Here is a 27,385-nt window from a genome sequence, read left to right as displayed (position 1 = left end):
GTAGCGCAGACAAAGATCTGGTACACGGTACAGTCCCACCGTTACAGCATATTTATTTTCTTGGATGTTGATAATATTATTGAATACATTTCTTTACAAGCATTAAGTATTTGCATCCGTTGTGGAGGTTCGCAGAAAGTGGGTATTATGAGGTTTTGTGAAATTTATATTGTTCTCTATACAAATTTATGAACCATGATTTAATTTTGAGATGTTAAGGATTACATCAGATCTGTCACTAATTACAAATGACCATTATACCGGGAAAATGAGTTGGATTTATGACATCTTTAAACCAAGCATATGTTTATGAAAAGTTTACTTTCACAATACAGTACATATTGAAACTGGTGTTATTTATACTGTGGGCTGTTGACTTGCAACAGAAGTCAGGAGGCACAATGTATATCCACCGCCCCTCGCCAGTGTGTAAAGTTGTCACTGTTTTTGAGGTTCGTGAATTTGCAAAAGGAAAAGATCTAGTGGAAGAAAAGCTAAGTCTGATCTGAACTGTGTTTACTCCGTGTTCACTCTGCAGTCGCTGCTGCCTCGCCCATTTTGTCCGCGGCCGAAGCTCGGCGCTGCCGCGAGTCTCCATAGTGACGGTGCGGGTGCCCGGATCTGGTGATGTCTGCCGTCAGCACAATGGCGGCGGAGGAGGACCCCGCGGTGAACGAGGAGAGCTGCGAAATAACGCAGCATGTAGCCAAGTTCATAGAGAAAGAGTTGGGAAACGACCCCAAATCTTTAAAGAGACTCCCTCAAATAACAGAGGAGCTAGCGCTGTACAAAAAAACTCTGGAGGAGCAGGTACGAAGGCCGGGCCTCGGCCCCTAGATTTATTTGGGGGTCAGCAGCTTCTCGCAGCTCTTTTCCCCAAGATGCATTCATAAAGTAACACCCTTGTACATCTTTAATAATTAAATCTACCAGTGACTAACTAAATATGGAACACTGATGCGAATCACACGTGTAAAGTGCTTTCTTTATGTATGTCTATCTGTAGTTGTAGCTGTACAGAAAGATTTGGAAATAATCAATCGCGATTTCAAATGGGAGAAATTACATATTACACCCCGCCGATGAAGGAAAGAATGGCTTTTGGTGCAATCATTGAATGGGGTTTGCATTATTTACATTGGAATTACATCAGAAGCATTCAGTATTATTTATTAGTAATGTTTAGAACAAACAGGTTCTGGTATGAATAATTAATACAACAATACTAATTATATTGGATCCAGGTCATTTTTGAGGCAGAAGTTAATTTGCTTCAGTCCACCTTCTTGTAGGATGCTCCGATGTTGGCTCCAAAGTCTGAGATTATAGGGACTTCAGGTGCTGTGGGAGCTTGTGTCTGTGTGTCATTACTTTCAAAGTATGCATAAAAGGCATTGAGCTCATCCAAAAGCGATACATCTTTGCCACTTATGCTGCTACCCGGTTTGTCCTTGTGAGAGGTTTAAGCTTGCAAGGCCCGCCAAAGCTGTTGAATATCTGGCTGTAACATTGTATAATTCCAGATCTCCAATACTAAACACCACAGATCTAGATCATACCACAGCCTGATGCCCACATTTTGGAAAATGGGACCAGGGGATGGAGCAGTTGGTGTATTTTATGTGTACGAAAGAACTGCAGATGCTGGTTTAAACCAATGATACACACAAAAAATTGGAGTAACTCAGCGTCTCTGGAGAAAAGGAATAGATTACTAGACCCATCTTCAGAACATCACCTATTCCTTTTCTCCAGAGATGCTATCTGACCCATCTGAGTTACTCGAGCTTTTTGTATCTATCTGGTATCTTTTATGGTTGTGTAGCAGTGGCTGAAAGTGTTTGTGCCTCTGATGGGATAGGGACAAGTTGATAATATTTTCAATTACAGTCCCAACATGTGTAAGAAGGAACTGCGGATGCTGGTTTAAACCGACGATGAACATAAAAAACAGGAGTAACTCAGCAGGACAGGCAGCATCTCTGGAGAGAAGGAATGAGTGACATTTCAGGTCAAGACCCTTCTTGAGACTTGTCTCGACCCGAAACGTCACTCATTCCTTCTCTCCTGCTGCCTGTCCCGCTGAGTTACTCCAGCTTTTGTGTCTATCTCCAGTCCCAACTTCATTTAAGCAACAACATTTTAAATTTGGAAAAGTGTCATATCTGGTGATGGTATATTTAGCACATTATATGAAATCCTAGTTAGTTGGTCATGATTCAGGCAGCATTCATTTAGCTACCATTTGTTGATGCAATACAACTGGAGAGATATTTGTTTGTAAAAAAATCTTCAGTAAAACAATGCTTAATTAAATGAGTAGAGATTTTCTGAGCACTCCGTGTTAATCTGAATGGATGGAAAGCTTTTCACAAAAAATACAGATCCATATTGAATAGTGATCCTTTCATTGATATTAAATATTAGCATGATTATAAGGGGAAATCTTTAGAACAGCTTGTTTTGTTGATGTGTTTATCTCTGTGGAGATGTCAGGGCCTACCTGCTGCTGAGGCCCCAATGGACAGTTCAGCTTGGCCTGGCAGCCGACCCACTCATCCATTTTACCTGCTTTTACCTGGAGTGAAAACTTAATTATTGAATTTAGCATTTAAGGGGTCTTCCTGCTAAAAATAGTGATCTACTTTATTCAAAATGTTTTTGTAGCCAGTCAGGACATATCCTTGCTTTATCTGATCTGGAATAGGTTCAGAGGATAGATTTCCTTGTGCATCAAAAAAAATAATTCCAATGTTGGGTATGGCAATGTTGGGTATTGCAAAAACCATTCCAAGGTCCACTGGTGAAGCTCATTGGTAATATTATTTGTTGAAAACCTTCCACTAACTAACTTTTGGCCTTGACACGAGATATTCAGGAATATAAATCAAGCCCTCCCCTCAGAATCATTGTGTATGCTACCCAAAATTAAGTGCATGTGGTCTGGAATGAAAACCACTTCATGTGTTTGCCACCCCATGGAAAGCACATACTCTGCACTTTTCAAACTAACCCCACTGTTGCTCCTTTTCTGGATATATTCACGCCACTCAGAATAGAATTCTGGGCACAGATTCTCCCCCCCCCCCCCCCCTTTGGTAGCATGACTGCTAGAGAGAGACAAACTAAATGGGGTTTCCAAATTTTAAATAATCAGCGTTTCACATCACATTCTTTTGCTGTGAAACAAGTAAAACATCTGGATGATGAGCCAAAAATATTAATTTTAATGATTGAGATTTGAAGATTGACAACAAAGATATTCAGTTATTGTAGTATTAAAATGCATATATAGAACTTTTTATGTGTGTTTCTGAAGTTTATAATTTTAATTAATACAAAGTTATGTGAAATTTTGCCCTTTGATAATGCACATGAGCAAATTCCCACTTCCAATTTTAGCCCAAATCCTAAATTTGGGATCCCAAGTATTTTTGAGCTGAAGTAATCATTTCTAAAGCATGTATCTTTGCAAATTTATTTAATATCATTAACCTAATTCAATGTTGTGTGTTAAAATTGATATAGGTTTTTACTGTCTCATCTGAAGTGCCCAAAAAAATTGAAAATGCTTTCAAGAATGCTGAAAACTCCAAGAAGTTGCTAAATGGCATAATTAAGAAAGAGGCAATTTTAGCTGAGTTTATCAACAATCATCTAGTTACTGCCCAGCCATTGATTGAAGAACTGAAGGTATTGATTGGACAGATTGAAGAGATTGAGCGGCACCTTTGGTACTTGAAATGGATTTCACAAATAGAAGAGTTAAGGTAAACATGCTGCTTTTGCATTGGTACCTATTTGACTGATTTAAAATAATTCATATTTATGAAAGTGTGAGCCAATAAAAGTTAATAGCATAGATACACACAGGGAATATCAGGAATGGTGTTTGAGTAGCGATATGTATACAAGGAACTGCAGATACTGGTTTACAAAAAGAGACACAAAGTGGGACCCTTCCGAACAGTCCCAACCCGAAAAGTCACCTACCCATGTTCTCCAGATATGCAGCCTGCTTACCCAGCGTTTTATATCTTTTTATGGTGTTTGAGTAGCTAACTCAAGTTGACCTGATATTCTTCCTCCCAACAATATTGTCAACTTGTTTAGCCTTATGGGTTTACAAAAGATTGGTCCTGTCTGTAGTTTCTCCGAAAGATAATTATCTACAATATTTGGTTAAGTTTCCTACCAGTCGAACTCATTTTTCATGATAGAATAACTACAGTACAGAAGGAGGCCATTTGCCTTCATGTCTGCATCAATTCTCAACCGAAGCTATCTTTTTCCAGTTAACCCCACTCGCCATTTCTCTGCAGCCTTGTGAAAATTTTTGGCATATATTTATCCAGTTTGTTCTTGAAGGCCACAATTGAACCTTCCTTCAGCACTTCTGAAGGCTGTACTTTTCTAGATTCTAGCCACATGTTGCAATAAAAAATGTTTTTCTTTAAGTCACTCTTAAATAGGTCTCCACTATTATCCTTGTACCCAAAAAGACAAGGATCACTGGTCTTAATGACTACAGGCCTGTCGCACTCACCTCTGTAGACCTTTGAAAGACTTGTGCTAGCCCAGCTGAAAAAATCACAAACCTCCTGCTGGACCCCCTGCAGTTTGCATATAGGGCCAGTAGATCGGTGGACGACGCAGTCAATCTAGGCCTGCACTTCATCCTCCAGTACCTAGACCACCAGGGGACTTATGCCAGGATTCTGTTTGTGGACTTTAGCTCTGCTTTTAACACCATTGTGCCAGAGCTACTACACTACAAACTCTCCCAGCTGACTGTGCCTGAACCCCTCTGTCAGTGGGTCATCAACTTCCTGACGGACAGGAAGCAGCATGTGAGGCTGGGAAAGCACATCTCGGACCCGCAGACCCTCAGCATAGGAGCTCCGCAAGGCTGCGTACTCTCCCCTCTCCTTTACTCTCTCTACACCAATGACTGCATCTCCACAGACTACTCTGTCAAGCTACTCACGTTTGCGGATGACACTACCCTGATTGGACTGACCCCTCTCACCCTGGCCACAAACTCTTCGAAGCACTTCCCTCTGGAAGGTGACTCCGGACTGTCAAAGCAGCCACAGCCAGGCATAAAAACAGTTTTTTTCCACGAGTGATAGTTCTACTCAATAACCAAAGTCTGTAGTCTCTTTTTTGCTCTGGTTTATTTTCACCTACATGTTTAGACCATAATGTTGTATCCTTATTGTTTTGATGTGGTTATGCTTTATTCTTAATTGTGTGTATGTTTGTGTTGTCATTTGTGAGCGGAGCACCAAGGCACATTCCTTGTATATGCATACTTGGCCAATAAACTTATTCATTCATTCATTCATTCATTTATTCACTTCCCCTTTATGCAGAAAACCCACGCAGCTCACGGGGAGAAAGTACAAACTCCGTACAGACAAGCACCCGTAGTCGGGATCGAACCTAGGTCTCCAGCGCTGCATTCGCAACAAGGCAGCAACTGCACCACTGTGCTACCGTGCCGCCCTTCCATTTCTTCCATCATTATTATTTAATAGAGGTTCTTTAATCTCATTGGCTATCCATTGATATAAAATCCCACAGTTTTGAAAGACTTGCTAGATGCTAGGTGAAGCCTGTGATCTCCTTTCACAAAAATTCTAGTGGCAATGTGAGTACTGTATTATTATCAAATTTACTTAGTGCAATTTTTCTGTTTAAATTGTTTTCTCCCCAGCGACTGCATTCAGCAGCACTTAATGACAAATAGTGTCTCAGATGCTGCCAATACCCTGGTATCCATGGCAGAATTAGATATAAAGCTTCAAGAATCATCTTGTACTCATCTGCTCAATTTTATAAGATCCACTGTCAAATTCTGGCACAAAATTCTCAAGGACCGATTGACTAAGTAAGTATTTTTTTAAACCTAAAATATCAGCTGCTAGAAGAAAAATATAATGTTATTTTTAATGTATGTAATAGAATAAAAGATGACAATGATAAATTCCAGAAGAACAAGTGGTCAATTTTTTCTTTTGACTGTTAAGATCACCTACAATTATCAGCTGTTAATATTTTCTAGGTTAACTGTAAAACATAAGAAAAAACAGTAGGCTGTTTGGCTGCTCAAAACGACTCAGTCATTCAGGAAGATCATGGCTGATCTTTTATTACCAGACCACATTCCTCTGTTATCTTCTATCCCTTCATCCGCATAATTTCCAAGAACCTATTATCGTGAATATCATTGCTTATGTAGTCCCACAGAACCTAAGATGACTTTCTTCTACTTTGATATTGAGGAAAATATCTGAGAATTATTTTAAAGTGGGTTGACTGAGGCATAGCTGCTACCGAACGGTATTGATAGAGCATGTTCTTTGTCAAAAAGCAAGGAAGTTCAAGACAACTGGACCACAGGCGCTTCCTACAGACTTTGCAGATGTACAACATGCATTTCCCAATGAGGTAGCCACTCATATGCACCCAAACATATTATTGGAATAGAAGTCCACATCCAGTTTTAACATGAGAGAACTGTTTTCTAGAGTGGTCATGGGACAAAAGATTGAAGTCCTGACCAATGTTACAAAACTTGTGTATGCAATTGAGACTGAAGATGGTTACAGAGATTACAGATGAGAAATAGGGCAGTTATTACACTGTTACATCAAAAGATCACGTAAGTAATTCACAGAAAAGCAAAAAGTGAGGAGAGCCTGGATTAAAAAATAGATGATAAGAAATTTAAAATTAAAGTATTTCACTTGTGGATATTTTTTTACGTTTTCTGCATTCTTAGTAACATTCTTCCCTTCTAAGACTTACAGTATTTTAGAGGCCGCAAAAAACTTTTTTTTACCACTCATAACATTTCTGAAGATTGCATGATAATTTAAGGGATCTGTATCTTCTTATACACGAATCATCAAATGTTACTTTACAGTTTGGGGGCAAGATTACCACTACTTTGGGTTATGTTTTTATTATCTGTAACTTATAATAAATTTTTGTGAGAGGGTAATCTGTTTATTAAAAAATCATTAAATATTTCTTCCATGCAGTGATTTTGAAGAAGTCTTAAAGCAATTGCATTGGCCTTTAATTGGACCCCAGCAAGTGCAGGCTCCTGCACTGGCTTCAGCGGCAAATTCAACAGAACTTCACAATAACCTAGAAACATTATTCATTCAACTCCTCAAGTTGCAGACATCGTATCCTTTTTCAATTACACATATGATTATCTTATTTCATGCATGTGGATTTCCCTCTGATTTATACTTTGCTGGAAAATTTAAAGCTAGTTCCATTACATTTTGTCATTATAAAGACCTAATTTTAATTACAGATTGGGTAGAAAATGACTGGAGCTAAGGTGCTCTTGTGAGATTAATCTTGCATGACTTAAACTTGCATATTTCACAGCCCAAACTGACTCCGTAGTGGTAAAATGAATGGCCATCTCACCGAAATCTGCCCTGGGATGGAGATGGGAACAGGAGAAAAATATATTATTTATTAATAATGCTGCATATGTATGCACATCAACCTTGGAACATGTAATAAACTTAATTTGAAATAAAATAAAAATGTGAACCTAATTTGGCTAATTTTTCAATTTGCTTATCGATGGATTTTTTTAATAAGGGAGGTCAGAAAATATTTATTTGGATTTTATTTAATGATTTCTGTAAATATCATTTTACTGATACAGGAACTACTTTTGACCAGTAGATGGTGCTAAATATTTGTCAGAGTCAGACTGTGCTGTTGGTAAAAAGCCTAAAACGGTTTGGATTTAAATGACTTCAAAATTAAAAAAATAGATGTCCATTACTATACTCCCTATGTGCAATGGTGCAGGCAAATCCTATTCCAACTCCATTTACAGGTTTGCAACTGACACTGCTGCTGTGGGCCATATCTCAAACAATGATGAGTTGGGGTTCAGGAAGGAGAAGGAGAACTTAGCATGGTATCAAGACAACAACTGCTCCCTCAAAGTCAGCAAAATGAAGTAGGTGATCATCGACTTCAGGAAGCAGGGTTGAGTGCACACCCCTGTCTATAACAATTGTACTGAAATGGAGATGGACGAGGGATTCAAATTCCAATTTATAAATATCACCAACAATGTTGTAAACATTTAGCAATTGACTGACATTCAATGGACTTCTTGGGTGAATATAGATTAGCACCCTAGCAGATCTTTTGCCTTAGGACTATTCAGTTGCCTTTTTTATTTTCATATTTCCAGCGTAAGAAGAGATTTTATTTTGTTTTTACTAAATTCTGTATTTTAACTACATAGGTTGTGTTATGCATTATAGTTTTGACACATTTACAACCTTATTCTAACTATTAAATTAAATAATTATATACATTCAGTCTGAAGAAGGGTCTCGACCCGAAACGTCACCCATTCCTTCTCTCCTGAGGTGCTGCCTGACCTGCTGAGTTACTCCAGCATTTTGTGAATAAATACCTTCGATTTGTACCAGCATCTGCAGTTATTTTCTTATACTAAATAATTATATACAATCATTTCTGTTGATAAAATTATGGATCTTTGTACAAGTACTTGATGTTTTCACTGACTAAAATTTTAGGATTTTTTTTAACTCTCTTTGGACAGTTGGACTAAAGTTATCCTTAACTAGTTGCTGCAGAGATGAACTAATAACTAAGCCAAAACAGTTGCCAGAGAAGTATGATATCCCACCATCCGTGCCTATTGCAATTCCTATTCAGCTTATGCTGCTACCACTACAGAAGAGATTTAAATATCACTTTTCTGGCAACAGACAAACGAATATGCTAAACAAGGTTTGGTAATTTATTGAAACTGCTATGTAAGATGAAGTAATGCAACAAATTCTACCTTAGCCAGACATAACTATTTTAAATTTACTGTCCCAATGCGTTCTTTGCGATGGTTTTCATTGAAATATTTAAAGTTCTGGATAAAATCATTGTCAACTATTCCCATCTTTATTTCATGTATTAACCCAATAGTCATGTATGCTCCCATTGTGTGAGTTTGGCTGGTGCAGACGGTGGCCAGATTTTGTAAATGGCTGTGAAGGAACAGCATTTGCAAATGACTCCACGTGCATACAATTCTGGAAAAGTTAAGGGTTGATCACTTTCTCGTGGAGAGTTATATTTGTAGATATGTATGGAACTTTTACTCAATATGATTATTTTAATATTTACATTTTTAGAGGTTTCCATGTGGTGAACAAATGAGTGGAGATAATATTGCTCAGTTATTTAACTTTTGTATAACTTAATTAAGTTAATATACTGAAAGTTACTGCACATAATGAAATCTATTCCAGTTCATGTTAGCACAACTGAAAACAACCAACAAACAACACACTTCAATTCATTAAAAAGTACAGTGGTCTCTATCACAGCACTTCCATCTGGTAAACTGTTCCTATCTCCAAAAATACAATCCGGGTTACAAGGAAATAAGTGAAGAAATGGGATTGTTTTGAGAACCAGCACAGACTTAATGAACCAAATATTTTTGGTTCTATGTTATTGGAAAGTATAAAAATTATTAAATACAAAATTAAGTGTGGTCTAATAATCCCTTTCTCAAGACACAAGGTAAATTTCATTGTGTAAATAAAATCTTAAATCTTTTTAGCTGCCTCTGCTTCAGTAATAAAGATTCCAATATCTTGTATTTTTCTCAAGTAGACATAAGAAATTATTTTTAAATCAATGTTGATTTATATTTGAGGTTTTAGTTTGCAATTTTAGTATTTTAAACTGTTATTTTGAAATAACTATGTTTCAGTAGAGTTAATCCATATGAACAAGGCATTAGAGATTATAACCTAACTTCCACTTTGAACTGACCTTTACTTGCTTTAGAATTCCTTTAAAATACATTCTAAAAGTTGTGCTTAGTTCTAGTCTTGACATTAAGTCAGGTTTAAACATTAGGAATATTGTTGGAACTGGTAGAACATAATTTATTTCTGTTTCTGTAGCCAGAGTGGTACCTAACACAGGTGTTGATGTGGATTGGAAACCACACCCAGTTTTTTGAACAGAAAATTCAGCCCATAATAGATAAAACAGGCCCTCCTTTGGATGCGAGGGTAAGTTTCTGTATAGTTTTATTCAGGGAATTAAGCTTTCTAGAAACCAGTTATATAAAGAGTTAGAGATCCTTGCAGCACAGAAACAGTTTCTTTGGTACACTAAGTCCACGCAAGCACAGACACACATTTTATGCTAATAATACACCAATCTCATTTTATTTTCCCACGTTCCCATGAACTACGCCCAGATTTTAACACTTACGGAGCAGTTAACTTAGCAGCCTGCACCTCCTTGGAGGACAAAGAGGAAACCTATGAGGTCTCAAGGAGTGTATGCAAATTCCGTATAAGATAACAACAGATGTCAGGATTGAACCCAGAGCTGTGAGGTATTCGCTCTGTAGGCATGGCAATGTATAATTAAGAAATAGTGTGTTTTGTAAGATTGCCTTAATGTAATTTTTTAGCTTATACATGCATGTTATTCAATGTTTTTTGGAGCATGAAAGACGAGGGAAGTATATAAAGAAAGTTCCAAACTGATATTCGTTTGATTTGTTAAAAAGTCTCTATCATTTCATATTTGAAGATTATTTTATCTTTCCACCCATTATTCTATTATTTTCCTTTGATTCTTTGCTCAATTCTATTCTCGCCATATTTCATATCATATATCATATCATATATATACAGCCGGAAACAGGCCTTTTCGGCCCTCCAAGTCCGTGCCGCCCAGCGATCCCCGTACATTAACACTATCCTACACCCACTAGGGACAATTTTTTATTTTTTTTTACATTTACCCAGCCAATTAACCTACATACCTGTACGTCTTTGGAGTGTGGGAGGAAACCGAAGATCACGGGGAGAACGTATAAACTCCTTACAGTGCAGCACCTGTAGTCAGGATCGAACCTGAGTCTCCGGCGCTGCATATTCGCTGCATATTCGCTGTAAAGCAGCAACTCTACCGCTGCGCTACCGTGCCGACCGTGCCTCATTTCCATGAACAAGATGTTTAGAAATATGTTTTAATGAACTTGTCCTAATTTTGAGAACTTTCATTGTTACATATGTGTAACATTTTTATTACCTGAATATAGGGAAGCCTTTGAATATGTTTTTGATCAATCGTTTTTTGAATAATTAAGTCATTTATTTTGACTTTTGAAATTAAGATTGGAAAAGAGAGGAGTAGATAATTTTACACTAGTGGGAAGAGAAAGAGAATAAAAATTTCAGGTCAAAAAGCCTTTATCAGTTTTGATGACAAGTCTTTGACCTGAACTGTTGATTATTTCGGGTAGAAGTGGAATGTGCTGAGCACTTCCAGCATTTTCTGTATTTTTAAAATTTTAGTTTTCCATCATGTCTAATTTTATTTACTTTTATTTTACACCACTATTCCTAATGTCTATTACTGACAAAGTTCTGCATTTCCTCTATGCAGCTAAAACTACAGTTGCATAATGTTTGGGACAAAGACCCATAATTTATTTATTTGCCTCTGTACTCCAGAAAAGAAATCACATGTGGTTAAAGTGCACATTGTCAGATTTTATTAAAGGCCATTTTTATACATTTTGGTTTCACCATGTAGAAATTACAGCTGTGTTTATACATGGCCTCCCATTTCAGGGCACATTAATGTTTGGGACACATGGCTTCACAGGCGTTTGTAATTGCCAAGGTGTGATTAATTGCCTCCTTAATGCAGGTATAAGAGAGCTCTCAGCACCTAGTCTTTCCTCCAATCTTTCCATCACCTTTAGAAACTTTTATTGCTGTTTATCAACATGAGGACCAAAGTTGTGCCAATGAAAGTCAAAGAAGCCATTATGAGATTGAGAAACAAGAATAAAACTGTTAGAGACATCAGCCAAACCTTAGGCTTACTAAAATCAACTGTTTGGAACATCATTAAGAAGAAAGAGAGCACTGGTGAGCTTACTAATTGCAAAGAGACTGGCAGGCCAAGGAAGACCTCCACAGCTGATGACAGAAGAATTCTCTCTATAATAAAGAAAAATCCCCAAACACCTGTCCGACAGATCAGAAACACTCTTCAGGAGTCAGGTGTAGATTTGTCAATGACTACAGTCCGCAGAAGACTTAATGAACAGAAATACAGAGGCTAAACTGCAAGACGCAAACCACTGGTTAGTTGCAAAAATAGGATGGACAGGTTACAGTTTGCCAAGAAGTACTTAAAAGAGCAACCACAGTTCTGGAAAAAGGTCTTGTGGACAGATGAGACAAAGATTAACTTATATCTGAGTGATGGCAAGAGCAAAGTATGGAGGAGAGAAGGAACTGCCCAAGATCCAAAGCATACCACTTCATCTGTGAAACACGGTGGTGGGGGTGTTATGGCCTGAGCATGTATGGCTGCTGAAGGTAACTGGCTCACTTATCTTCATTGATGATACAACTGCTGATGGTAATACCATAATGAATTCTGAAGTGTATAGACACATACTATCTGCTCAAGTTCAAACAAATGGCTCAAAACTCATTGGCCGGCAGTTCACTCTACAGCAAGACAATGATCCCAAACATACTGCTAAAGCAACAAAGGAGTTTTTCAAAGCTAAAAAATGGTCAATTCTTGAATGGCCAAGTCATTCAACCGATCTGAACCCAATTGAGCATGCCTTTTATATACTGAAGAGAAAACTGAAGGGGACTAGTCCCCAAACAAGCATAAGCTAAAGATGGCTGCAATACAGAGCATCACCAGAGAAGACACCCAGCAACTGGTGATGTCAATGAATCGCAGACTTTAAGCAGTCATTGCATGCAAAGGATATGCAACAAAATACTAAACATGACTATTTTCATTTACTTGACATTGCTGTGTCCCAAACATTATGGTGCCCTGAAATGGGGGGGACTATATATAAACACTGCTGTAATTTCTACATGGTGAAACCAAAATGGATAAAAATGGCCTTTATTAAAATCTGACAATGTGCACTTTAACCACATGTGATTTTTTTTCTATTACAAATCTCAAATTGTGGAGTACAGAGGTAAATAAATAAATGATGGGTCTTTGTCCCAAACATTATAGAGGGCACTGTATATATTTTGTTATTCTTTGTATTCATAAGGGAGATCTACAAAATATAGATTGTATTATCAGATTTTATTTTAATTTCAATCATAATGAAACTTGACAGTATTTAGTCTAAATGGTTCCAGTAACATGTCTCCACCTGTCCTTATCATTTAGCTGGAGTTCTCACGGGGTCTTGTAATGCTGGTTTTGGAGAAGATGTCTGCTGATGTTCCAAGGCTCCTCTACGATGACAACCTGTTTTGTCACATGGTAGATGAAATATTGTTGTTTGAAAAAGAACTGCATAATGCCCATGGATATATTAACAGCCTCCCAAACTGTATGCACATTCTCTCAGAGGAGACCTGCTTTCAGAAATGGTTGACAGTGGAAAGAAAATGTAAGCATAAACATTGTCTGTACTGGAAAAGTAATTCTTTTTTTTCCATAAGACACTTAATATCTATTGCATGATAGATCAGTGCAGTGAAAATAAAGTTAGTTCATTGTTGCATATGTATCCTGTGCAATAAATATATATGAAGCCGCTGCATGTATAAAGTAGTATGTCATGCTGAATGGAAAAATGCACACACATTGCTGACGTGTTCTCTTTTAACTCCTCTCACTTTCTATATCTTTCTAATGTCTCTGGCACCTCTCCCTTTTCTTGATCTCTCTGTCTCCATCACAGGGGATAGACTATTGACAGATATGTACTACAAGCCTACCGACTCCCATTTGGACTACATTTCTTCCCACCCTGCCTCTTGCAAAGATTCTATCATTTACTCGAAATTTCTCCATCTCCACTGCATCTGCTCCCAAATAAGACATTCCATTCTAGTACATCCGAGTTATCCTCTTTCCCCCCCCTGCTCTCATGGAAGAATCCTTCACCCGTGTCTCTCTGTATCCTGTAGTTCTGCTGTCGCTCCCCCACCCCGTAGACATAACAAGTATAGAGTTCTCCAGATCCGTACCTTTCACCCCATCACCCCAACACATCATTCTCCAACATTTCCGCCAACGTGATCTCACCATCTTCCCATCCCCTCCCTTTTCCACCTTCCGCAGAGACCGCTTCCTCTGCAACTCTTTGGTTCATTCATCTCTTCCCATCCAAGCCACCTCATCCGCAGATACTTTGCACTGCAACCTTAGGAGATGAGACACCTGTCCTTGTACCTCCTCCCTTCCATCCATTCAGGGACCCCAGTAATCCTTCCAGGTGAGATAGTGGTTCACGTACACCTCCTCTGACCTCATCTACTGCATCCGGTGTTCCCGATGTGGCCTCCTTTACATCGGTGAGACCAAGCGTAGACTTGGCGATGGTTTCGCTGAACACTTGCACTCGGTTCACCAGGGCCTGCTGGATCTCTCGGTTTAGACATTAGACTTTAAAAATACAGTGTGGAAACAGGCCCCTTGGCCTACCGATGCTGCGCCGACCACTATCCCACACACTAGGAACAATTTGCATTTTTTAACCAAAACCTACAAATCTGTCTGGTTTATGGCCGGAAACTGGAACATCTGAAGAAAACCCACGTGGTCAGAGGGAGAACGTACATACTCCGTATAGGCAGTACTTTTAATCAGGATCAAACCCGGGTGTCTGGCGCTGTGGCAGCAACTCTACCACTGCGCCACCCTCAACAATTTAACAATTTTTAACTCCCCTTCCCGTTCCCATTCTGTTCTTTCTCTTCCTGGGCCTCCTCCATTGCCAGAGTGAGGCCACGCACAAAGTAAAGGAAATGTACCTCAAAGAGTCTGCTTGGGTGCTTACAACCTAAAGGTATGAACAGTGAATACTCCAATTTTAGGTAACTAACCTACAAACATTCATTCTTCTTCAACCCCCCACCCATCCTGTCCCTGTTCCCCACCTGGATTTACACCTATTTCTCCCCTCCTCCCCCATCCTCATCCTCTTCTACCTATATCCTTCTAGCTTCACACTTCACTCTTCCATCTTTATTGCATACTTTCTGCCTTTTCATCTCTGGCCTTTGTCCAACCATCTGCCTATTAAAACAATACTCACCTATCATTGCCAGGCTTTGTCCTACTCCCATCTATCTTCTAGCTCCCCCGCCCCCCAATCGGCCTGAAGGGTCCCGACACGAAACATCAGCTATGTTTGTTCTCCAGGGATGCTGCCTGACCGGCTGAGTTATTCCAGCAATTTATGTCTTTTTTGTAAACCAGATTCTGCAGTTAATTGTGTCTCCACACATTTTGCTTGTTTTTAAAATGAACAAGCCCTCAATTATGGTTGAACTTTCAGTTGCTTGACTTTCAGTTGCTTTAGAAAAGATGGATTCAGTGTTGTCTTCAGAAGCTGCATGGACATCCCAGTACAAGGACATTATGGACGTGGATGAGATGAAAGCTCCAGATTGTGCTGAAACATTCATGACACTTCTATTAGTGATTACAGGTAAAGATAATTTAGATTTACATAGAATATACAACACAAGATCAAGCATTTCATGCCAGTGTTCATGTTCCAGGAGTCACCTCCCACATTGCATTGTCTGGATAAATAAGCATAAGCCACTATTTCCTACTTCCTAATGTAGTGTTCTAATTTTTCAAAGTGCCTCTGTACCATTTACCTAAACACACAACTAGGAGCAAGTCCCCGATTAACATTATTTCAAATGAATGTTCTTTTGTGTTCCTTTTATGATATTATGTATTATATTGATGTACTCTCGTTTGGTTCTTCTTCACAAGTGAAATTATTCTATAGTTCATTAGGTTTCCTAATTTTCATAATCTATCACACAATCAAAATGTAGAATTTGATTTTTTTTTAAACAATATAGAAAATTAGTTTATCGGTGTATATTATATCTAATTCAGTCTCTAAAAAAACACCACCAACATTAAGAATTGTTACTGGGTAATTTTTTTGTCATTCCATAAGCTTTTTAAAAAAAATGAATTTATATTTTCAGTAAGTATGAATGTTAAATTAAAAGTAGGAATTCTGTGAGTATATTAAGTTCAAAAGACTCAAATTGAAACCTTCTGTACAGATAATATTAGTTTTATTTTTTTTAAATAAATCACTGAATTGCTGAATAGCCACAATTCACACTTTCTCTTAACAGACCGGTACAAGGGTCTTCCTACAGCTGGCCGTAAACTGCAGTTTTTGGAACTTCAGAAAGAGCTGATAGATGATTTCAGGATTCGTCTGACTCAAGTGATGAAGGAAGAAACCCGTTCTCCACTAGGATCCCGTTATTGTGCGATTCTAAATGCTGTCAACTATATCGCAGCAATATTAGCAGACTGGGCAAATAATGTAGTAAGAAGATTCATATCTCTACCATAGTACTTAAGAGAAATTCTGTTTTATAGCAAAAAACAATACATTTGCTTCAAAATAACTATGCTAGTGTTATAGCACCTCAATCCAATCTTAGAGTAATATAGATTGGTGACAATTGACTTAATATTATGGAATGGTGTGAGGCTGAGTTTGCTATCATCCCTTATCATGCCTATCTTTCAATCATTTGAACTTTAATGAGGCAGCCACTTTGCACACATAATTCTAGAAATAGCAGTTGACTTGCCAGTTTGTCATTAATTCACTTGCCCTATAATCCTTAAGTATTACCATAAATCTATGCTCCCTACTTATTGCTGTCTTTAATAAGGGTAATAGTCCCTAAATCATCCCTGAACTGCCAATTCTACATTAACAGGCTTCCTTCCACACCCTTGGCTAGATCATCAAACCCACTGCTGCTTTGAAGGCCTCTGGCCTCTCTCTTGGCTGTTCTCGGGTTCTTTGAGCTCCTTTTCAGCCGCTCCCAGGATTTCCCATCTGCACACTTAAATCTAGACCCCACACTCAGCTATTTCTGCCGCAGTCTCCATAAATCAAACCAATCATTTACGAGAAATTGTAACGCAGGCAAATCTCTCTACAGACATTGTTTAATTGCATTATTTAAATGTTTTAAAACATTTATGTAGTTCAAGCTGCATCTCTCCCACCACTCTCCAATACCCCCAAACATACATGCCTACTGACGTTGTGTTTAATTAATAATCATTTTTCTCTGTCTTGTTTGCAACTCAGCTGCAATTTTTTGAATTTCAGGCTGCAATTCTCATAGACATTTTTCATTACCATTTAACATATTTAGACATCTCATAATTGTATATTATTTCAATATAACAACCTTATTTTTAAAAGTGTTGTCACATCCAGCTAATATTCTGTTGTCTAGAAATGTAGACACTTTTCACTTTCTAATATTTTACACAATTCTAGCCTTATGATAAGATCATGATAGGAGTGGAATTAGGCCTTTCGGCCCATCAAGTCTACTCTGCCATTCAATCATGGCTGATCTATCTCTTCCTTCTAACCCCATTCCCCCTCCTAACCCCTCTTCTCCCCATAACCTCTGACACCTGTACTAATCAAGAATCTATCTCTTCCTTAAAAATATCCACTGACGGCCTCCAGTCTTCCGTGGCAAAGAATTCCACAGATTCACCACCCTCTGACTAAAGAAATTTCTCCCCATCTCCTTCCTAAAAGAACGTCCTTTAATTCTATGACCTCTAGTCCTAGACTCTCCCACTAGTGAAAACATCCTCTCCACATTCACTCTATCCAAGCCTTTCACTATTCTGTATGTTTCAGAGGTTCCCCCTCATTCTTCTAAACTCTAACGAGTACCGGCCAAATGCACATCACAGGTTAACTTACTCATTCCTCGGATCATTCTTGTAAACCTCCTCTGGATCCTCTCCAGAGCCAGCACATCCTTCCTCAGTTATGGTGCCCAAAATTGCTCACAATATTCCAAATGTGGCCTTACCAGTGCCTTATGGAGCCTCAGCATTACATCTCTGATGTTGTATTCTACATTTCAGTCAATGAAGGAAAATATCCCATTCACCATATTAACCACCTTTCCATTTTACTTTTGTCATTTCTAGGCATTAACTTTATGCATTCACCATTCTTCAGTATCCAACCATTTCTTAGGTATTGCCTTAGCATAATCTCTACCATAAAAGTATTGACTTTTAATTTTTCAGATTGAATGCCATTTGAAATGTTTAGTCCATTGATTCGTATTGTCTACAGCTTGCTTTCTCACTGTAAATCAGTCAATCACCTTTTTACACAAATCATCAGTAAACTTCCCAATCATGTTTTCTGCATTTAATTCTATGGAGGTGATTATTTTGGGGGTTGATCAGGAATGGTTAAAAATCAGAATAGGGAGCAAAAGTTTTAATTTAGTGATCAGCTGAAAGATTGTTAATAAAATATAGTTACATGTCAGTGTAGATTGTGTATTCATTGTTATTAATACAATAATTTAATATATATGTTTATTCTTAAACACACAAAGGGTAGGAGGTTGAGAGGGATTAGATAAGAGATGTGAAACCTTAATAATGAAGTTAATAATGTGATGTTTTAACTAGACAAATTAAATTTGGTATAGTAAATGAGAAGCAATACATTACAATAAATATTGAGTATATTGAAATATTGAGTATGGCTGCATTTTTCCTTATTTAAAGAGGGATAAATTGCATGTTTTGAAATTGCATCAAAAATATATTCTCCATTTTTAGTAATGGCTTTGGTTTTGATTAGTTCTTCCTCCAGCTTCAGCAAGCAGCAATTGAGGCTTGTGGAGAGACCAACACTATGACTGAGTTGCAACTTGGCCAGCTAGCATCTCTTGAAAGCTCTGTCTTTGATAATATGATTGATTTGCTAGAGCGTCTCCGACACGATATGTTGACACGACAAGTAGAGCATGTCTTCAGAGAAGTGAAAGACAAAGCAAAACTTTACAAGAAAGAAAGGTGACTATTATTAAATTACATTTTCAGGCATGTTGGGAGAAATCACCCTCATTTAAGATGGGAATAGATGTTGAATATTATAAGCCAATCTCTGTTTTAAATAGCAGAGAGTTCAATGAAGATAATCTATAGCAGAGGAGTGAGCGTATAAAAACCAAGGAACTTGTTAGCATCCTCACCAGATTAGGTGAAATGGTTAAAAATGTGTTTATAAATATCTTGATAAGTTTTAAATAATCCATCTATCTATTTTATAAATCTGTATCTTTTCATACTTAATGACAGAGAAATCAGAAAAAAACATAGAAACATAGAAAATAGGTGCAGGAGTAGGCCATTCGGCCCTTCGAGCCTGCACCGCCATTCAATATGATCATGGCTGATCATCCAGCTCAGTAACCTGTACCTGCCTTCTCTCCATACCCCTGATCCCTTTACAAAAAGGGCCACATCTAACTCCCTCTTAAATATAGCCAATGAACTGGCCTCAACTACCTTCTGTGGCAGAGAATTCCACAGACTCACCACTCTCTGTGTGAAGAAATGTTTTCTCATCACGGTCCTAAAAGACTTCCCCCTTATCCTTAAGCTGTGACCCCTGGTTCTGGACTCCCCCAACATCGGGAACAATCTTCCCGCATCTAGCCTGTCCAACCCCTTAAGAATTTTATATGTTTCTATAAGATCCCCCCTCAGTCTTCTAAATTCCAGCGAGTACAAGCCTAGTCTATCCAGTCTTTCTTCATATGAAAGTCCCGCCATCCCAGGGATCAATCTAGTGAACCTTCTCTGTACTCCCTCTAAGGCAAGAACGTCTTTCCTCAGATTAGGAGACCAAAACTGTACACAATACTCCAGGTGCGGTCTCACCAAGGCACTGTACAACTGCAGTAGAACCTCCCTGCTCCTAAACTCAAATCCTCTTGCTATGAATGCCAACATACCATTCGCTTTCTTCACTGCCTGCTGCACCTGCACGCTTGCTTTCAATGACTGGTGCACCATGACACCCAGGTCACGTTGCATCTCCCCTTCTCCTAATTGTTCACCATTCAGGTAATACTCTGCTTTCCTGTTCTTGCCGCCAAAGTGGATAACCTCACATTTATCCACATTTATATTGCATCTGCCATGCATTTGCCCACTCGCCTAATCTATCCAAGTCACACTGCAGCCTCCTAGCATCCTCCTCGCAGCTAACACTGCCACCCAGCTTCGTGTCATCCGCAAACTTAGAGATGTTGCATTCAATTCCCTCGTCCAAATCATTAATATACATTGTAAATAACTGGGGTCCTAGCACTGAACCTTACGTTTCAGTGCCAACTTTTCTTTGATAAACCGTCCACGCAACACTTTACTGTATTAAAATACTAAATAAGTTCAGGTTGATGCCAGAGATAATGACCTTTCCTTCTAGCACTTCCTGTGGCAAAATATTACATGATCAAACAGTTCTGCTTGTAAATGAAACTTCTTAAAAAATCATGCAAGCTGAATGTGTTTATACTCCTAAGATTGGACTATTAAAATGAAATGCCAGCAGCTTACCAATAATTAGCACGTCCTATTAAATCCTTCCAAAGATACAACAAAAATATTTTGTTACAGTCTGGGCAGCAGGGTGGCCTAGCGGTAGAGCAACTGTCTTACAGCGCCATAGATCCGGGTTTGATCCTGACTACGGGTGCTGTCTGTACGGAGTTTGCACGTTCTCCCCATGATCTGCGTGGGTTTTCTCCAAGATCTTCGGTTTCTTCCCACACTCCAAAGACGTACAGGTTTGTAGGTTAATTGGCTTGATATAAACGTAATGATTGTCCCTAGTGTATGTAGGATAGTGTTCGTGTGCGGGGATCGCTGGTTGGTGTGGACTTGGTGGGCTGAAAGGCCTGTATCCGCGCTGTATGTCTAAACTACATGTCAAAATTAATGATGTGTTCCATTATTACCTATTGTGTCCTTTCTGTTAAATTCGGTTTCTTTTCTCGCATCCCTATTAACATCTCCAATCTACACATGCTATTTCATAGAGAAAACATTTGTGGTCACAGGGAAAACGTGTGAATAAACAACAGTACCTAATGTCCTGATCAAATCCAGGTCACCAAAGGTTTGTGGTAGTTGTGCTAATTGCTATGCCATTGTGCAATTTCATTGATGAAATCTGTCTTTTTCTCGCTCCTGCCTCAATACAAACCAATTACAAAATAGAGAACTACATAATTAAAATAATGCATATTGATGCTAATCTTTGTACCAGTAAAAACAATTAATTATGCTTATATTCTTTCCATTAGTTTACACTTGAAATCGGGTGCAATAGTTCTTACATAAGTTCTTTTGAAACTTTATATCTACTTTAATTTTTCAAAGTTTCTGAAACAACCATTTTGCAGCTCAATAAATGCTGTGTTAATTGTATGATCCCAGATATGATCAGATTGAACTATCGATAAGTTTTGTTTTATTTAATTAAATCACAAGCTATTGCTGCAGTGTTTGTTATTTTGTGTGCAGTAACTGCTTTTCACTGGTTAGGTTTATAGTTTCCAAGGGATAGGAATTGGATGTTCTTTTTTAGTGTGTACATTTATATCACCTGCATTATGGAATCATTAATATGTTATTTGTTTAACAGGTGGTTGTTTTTGCCATCTCAGTCAGATCAAGCAGTGATGTCCTTGTCTAGTTCAGCCTGTCCACTCTTACTGACTCTACGAGACCTATTACTGCAGTTGGAGCAGGAACTTTGCCATTCACTTTTTAAATCATTTTGGCAAATGCTTGCTGAGAAGTTGGACCTATTCATCTATCAAGATGTAGGTACATTTTTTTTTTATAAAACAAATAAGATATTATGATTATAGCTTGTTTAAACTTGCTTGAGTGATTAAGCCTTGTCTGAAGGGTCTCGACCCAAAACACCACCCTTTCCTTCTCTCCTAGATGCTGCCTGACCTGCTGAGTTACTCCAACATTTTGTGATACCTTCGATTTGTACCAGCATCTGCAGTTATTTTCCTACACTAAGCCTTGTACATCGAATCATCTTATAAGTAATTGAAAGAAGAAATCTTAATCTATTTTAGATTTTAAAAATAAGTTAAATGCATTGTAAATTGTTTCAGTGACTATTTCTGAGCCAGAAAATGTCACTCAATTCTGTATTACCAATGAACAACCTATTGAGAAGTCATTGACTTGAAACAAAACTCTCCATGAACCAGGCAATTTAGCTCAGGTTGCATTGGCATGTATTTCTCATACTAAGCAGTCCTGTTCTCATAGTCCTCCATCCTCTTTTCTCTTATCCATCGATCCATTCCAGTTTTAAATTTGAACATACTGCCTCATGCCTTCATCTTGAAAGTTAATTACTTTGCCTCAACTCATACTTGATTTTATAAATCTCTTACACTTAATTTTGCATTTGATCTCACAGTTAATAAAAATAGATTATTTCTTGTTCCATTCTGATGATATGGGTGACGAATACTAAAAACGAGGTGATTGGCAATAGTCACTAAACAAAACAATCAAAACAATCACAGGGCGGCACGGTAGCACAGCGGTAGAGTTGCTGCTTTACAACGAATGCAGCGCCAGAGACTCAGGTTCGATCCTGACTACGGGTGCTGTACTGTACAGAGTTTGTACGTTCTCCCCGTGACCTGCGTGGGTATTCTCCGAGATCTTCGGTTTCCTCCCACACTCCAAAGACGTACAGGTATGTAGGTTAATTGACTGGGTAAAATGTAAAAATTGTCCCTAGTGTGTGTAGGATAGTGTTAATAGTGTTAGTGTGCGGGGATCACTGGGCGGCGCAGACTTGGTGGGCCGAAAAGGCCTGTTTCTGCGCTGTATCTGAAATATGAAAAAAATAATAAAATAAAATAATAAAGTAGGATAAAATGTCAAAATGAATCAACGAGACAGTATGAGTTGTTAATGATCAAAACGAGCAGAGAGACTGGGAGTCCAAGGGAGATAGACAAGCAGCTTTATAGGTAAATTTCTGACATGCAGAAGCAATAGGGGATCAATAATAATGGGTGATTTCAATCACCCTAACATTGGATCGTATCGTAATGTATGCCAGAGTCAATGTAATAGGTCCAGAGAGTATATAACCTCAATTTTTTATTCAGAGGAATCTTTTAATGAAACAAGACCAATTGTTCTTTCTTGATATTTCTCAGGGCTGGTGGATAGGGTTGGTAATAGTGCAATTCTGGATGTAGTTTCAGGGAATAGAGTTGAGCAGATGGAAAGAGTGGGTGAGGATTTTGTGTAGGACATCAAACAATGCAGTTCATGATCCGGCCTTTCAGCCCACGTTGTCCGCGCTGGCCCTCATGCCAATTTAAACTAATCCCATCTGTTTGCAGGTGGTCTATACCTCTCCATCTGCTGCCTGTTCAGGTGCATGCCTAAATTTTTCTGTTTCCACCATCTATCTGGCAGTGTGTTCCAAAGTTCTACAACTCTTTGTTTAAAAGAAAACTTGTTTTGCACATCTCCTTTAATCTTTCCACCTCTCACATTAAATCTGTGCCCTTTAGTCTTTGACAATTTCATCTTGGGGGAAAAGGATTTTTGACCGTCTAACCTGCCTCTCATAATTTTATATACTGTCAGGTCACTGCTCAACTTCTGCTACCTCAGAGAAAATAATCTAAATGTGTCCAACCTCTCCTTATGTTTAAAAGTCTAATTCGGGAAGCATCCTGGTGAACCTCTTTTTCACCCTCTCCAAAGCCTCCAAATCGTTTGTGCAATACGGAAACCAAAACTGCATACAATTCTTCAAATGTGGCCTTACCAAAGTTTTACACTGTTGCAACAAGACTTCCTTATTTTTATATGCAGTGCCTGACCATTTGAAGGCAAGTATACCAGGCACCATCTTGACTATTCCATCTTCTTGTTTTACCACTTCAGAAGCGTTGGACTTACACCCCAAGACCCGCTGTACATTAATGCTCCAAAATGTCCTGCCATTTATTGTACACTTTCCTCTTACATTTGTCCTCTCAGTGATAATTCAGTTATCTCAAAAATAATTATGGAAAAGGGCATGGATAAAAGGAAGTAAACAATATAAATTGGGATAAAGCCAATTTTGTTAGGCTGAGCAGCAATTCAGCAAAAGTAGCCTGGAAACAGCTATTTGAAGATAAGTAAAGGTTAGAGCAATGGAATTTTAGAAGCAGGTTCATGGAGTTCAAGCTAAACATGTTCCCATAAAAGAAAAGGGCTGGGTCTGCCAAATCTAGAGCCTGCGCACAGAGGGGAGGATGAGGCAAAAGAGGTAGTTTATGTAGAACACTGAGAGCTTAGTACTGCAGAAACTGGAGGAATCTAGAAAACAAAGGGGTGAAATTTAAAGGAAAATGTGAAAAGCTACTGGGAAGTAAAATGACAAAAAATAAATAAATATATTTTTGGATATAAAGAGCAGGAGGATAACTATGAAAGAAATGGCCTGGTACTGGTAAAAAAATGTAGTTATGGAGGAAGAGTATCAAATGTTAAATGGAATAACAGCAAAAGTGGTAGTAGGGTAACATCATTAAAGGTAAAGAATCAGCAAAGGAAATATCCTAGGCTATTAACAAAGCATGGGGGAAAATTGCAGAAGCTGTCACTTTTAAATCTCCAGTAGTAATGCCAGAGATTGGAGGACTATTGACTTGGGACTATTGTTTAATGAGGGTGAATAAATCAAATAATTGCAGGCTGGCTACTTTAATTTTGGTGGTAGGTAATTCTTAGGGGCTGTGTAAACCTTCATTTAAAGAGGCACATATTAAATATAGTCAACATGAATGCTGAACTGCTGAGTTACACCAGCACTTCGTGTCCTTTTATAAATGTGTTATGGCAAGATAATGTCAACTAACGATTGAATACCTTGAGGAAGTAACAAGGAGGTTTGATGAGAGCAGTATGTTTGATGTATTCTGCATGAATCTTATTAAAGCTTTGGATACACCCACAAGGTAGGCCAATCAAAAAGCAAAGCTTTTTGGATCTAAGAGAGAGTTGCTGATTGGATCCAAATTGGTTCAGTGACAGGAAGCAGACGGTTATGTTTGACATAGCATCCTTAAAGCTATCAGAGGGGTGTTTTCAATTAGCATCCGCAAGAACTGGGTATAAAAATCTTTTGCCCATCAATTTTGATTTCATGCAGAATTTTTTGGTAGAAAAAATGCTCTTTGAATATATAACCATAGTTTTCTTTTGAGGGAGTTAACATTTGGGAGTTGTGTAATGCACTGCTCATGAGTAATCTGAATGCAAGTAATAAAAGACTTCAAGTATGTGTGATCGTAAAGTTGATTACCCTTGAATATTGTAATAGTTTCACTTTATTTTTAATTGCAGATTATATTGGCAAATCACTTCAATGAAGGTGGTTCAGCACAGCTCCAGTTTGACATGGCACGCAATCTTTTCCCACTGTTTGCTCACTATTGCAAGAGACCAGAAAACTACTTCAAGCAGTAAGTAAATTGAGTGCAAACGTAATATTTCTGAGCAGCATTAATTGATAGTATTACACAGACATATTTTTTGTGCAGAGACCACTTCAATTAAGCCATTGATTTTGGTGTGAGGGGAGGGCAAACAGTTTCTTTGCTTACATAAATTTTAGGATCTGGGCATCCTAAATGGCCCCCACCTTTAATTGTACGGGAACTGCAGTCCTTCTCATGAAGATACTTCCACAATGCTGTTGAGTAGGAAGTTCCAGATCTTGAACACTGATATAAATTCAGTCAGGACGATATGTAATGATGTGGAACATATAGTTGGAGGTTCCATGCACATGTTGCCCCTATCCTTCCTGGTGGAAGAGACCATGGGTTTGGGATGTATTACCAATTAGAGTAACTGCAAGGAATATTTATAGGTGGTACACACTTCAGATACTATGCTTGTGCTAGAGAGAATGAATGCTTTGGATGGAGGGGTGGGAGCAATGGCAGAACTATGGGACACAGTGGACCGTGGGTGAGGGATCCATCTATGACAGAAGGGGATAAATTGCATGTATTTAAAAGCACATTAAGTTGCCATTAGATAATTGAAAAAGGTTTTTGATAATTTAATTTAACAAAAATGTAATAGTGAAAATAAAGAAAATGGACAAAACCCCTATAAATGCAGAAAATGCTTCTGTGTATACTGCAGCTAGCCAGTAGTTCTCTAAGTTCATTCTTCATATCATCTTGGTAACTACGCATTGTCTTTTCTATGACTTCATAATTCTTCCTGTTATATGCTCATCACTTCAACCAGTACTTCCATGTTCTTATGCATTTCTCATAAAAACTGAACAGTTATGTGCAAAATATATTCTAATTATATTTGCCACCTTTGAATTTTTCCTAATTTGATACAATCAAATGTTTATAACACATGTCTTAGACTGTTGATGTATATTGAAATAAAGTCTATCTCTGTTACCCCTTAATTAGAAACAATCCATCTTTTATCTACATTATTAAGAAATGACATGTCTGTGATCTAGAGATATTTTCATCGATTGGAAATTGTCAAGTGTGTAAAAATTCAGCACAATCAAAAATCTATAATAATTGTACCAAATATGACAAACCCTTAAAACTTTTTTTTTCATCTAGAGTGAAAGAAGCGTGTATCATCTTAAACCTGAATGTGGGTTCAGCACTATTACTGAGAGAAGTGCTCCAGGCCACTTCTGGTACCATGACTGATACGACCAACATTCAACAGCCCACAGCTAGTGCAGCTCTGAATGAAATTGGAATTTATAAACTGGCCCCGCAGGACGTTGAGATCCTTTTGAATCTAAGAACAAACTGGCCAAGTTCAGGCAAATAAATAAACATGTTTCTCCAAATTTAAAGATGAAACAGAATAGTAACATAACGCTTCCCTTCTCTGCAAACATGCAGGCTGTGCATTGTAAACAGAAAATAAATTGTGAATTAAACAATGACTAAAATGCCAACCCGCACTGTTGAGTTTTATATTCCATTGAATTAAAAACAATTATCTGGAAAATGGAGTCTATGTATTTAAATGATGGACTGACGTGTATATATATATAATCTGTTCATTGTAAGCAGCTGTTATTAATAAAAAAAACATTTTGATAGTTGGCTCCAAGCTTCAGAATCTATAAAAATGACATATTAAAGGCTATTTCAAGATCATGAAATCCTGGCGTGTGCAGTATCCTGGAATGACAAAAGTGCATGCGATAAAATTGATTCTCTTTTAATATTTGTACACAAGTATATTATGGATTAATATTATGAAATTGCTGAGGATGGTTAATTAAATCTCAACCAATTTCAACGTGTCATTGCCACTGTTCACTTGTTAACTGATTAAATCAGATTGGCTGTTT

General features: G+C 38.0%; 1 protein-coding gene across 6 annotated transcripts; it reads left to right on the top strand.

Annotated features, from left to right (window-relative positions):
- Positions 1–299: 299 nt before the first annotated feature.
- On the top strand, positions 300–27,385 carry rint1 (RAD50 interactor 1). 6 transcript variants are annotated; one of them, XR_013548784.1, is made up of 13 exons: positions 301–810; positions 3,529–3,770; positions 5,720–5,893; positions 7,050–7,199; positions 8,655–8,811; positions 9,993–10,103; positions 13,282–13,507; positions 15,419–15,556; positions 16,236–16,435; positions 18,764–18,978; positions 21,620–21,804; positions 25,372–25,490; positions 26,634–26,765. XR_013548784.1 is itself a non-coding variant. In XM_078419667.1 (13 exons), exons 1-13 carry the CDS (start codon positions 628–630, stop codon positions 26,851–26,853), a joined length of 2,313 nt encoding a protein of 770 aa, XP_078275793.1. In that variant the 5' UTR covers positions 303–627; the 3' UTR covers positions 26,854–27,385. The 6 variants fall into 6 exon arrangements, 5 of the variants coding, with proteins under 5 accessions (XP_078275794.1, XP_078275795.1, XP_078275793.1 ...); XM_078419667.1 differs by having other exon boundaries at positions 303–810; positions 16,236–16,432; positions 21,620–21,800; positions 26,634–27,385; XM_078419666.1 differs by having other exon boundaries at positions 305–810; positions 21,620–21,800; positions 26,634–27,385.

The sequence above is a fragment of the Rhinoraja longicauda genome, chromosome 23, assembly GCF_053455715.1.
Source record: "Rhinoraja longicauda isolate Sanriku21f chromosome 23, sRhiLon1.1, whole genome shotgun sequence".
Lineage (NCBI taxonomy): Eukaryota > Metazoa > Chordata > Chondrichthyes > Rajiformes > Arhynchobatidae > Rhinoraja > Rhinoraja longicauda.
The sequence above is the reverse complement of the archived record's forward strand: the minus strand, read 5'-3'. Positions and strand labels throughout refer to the sequence as shown.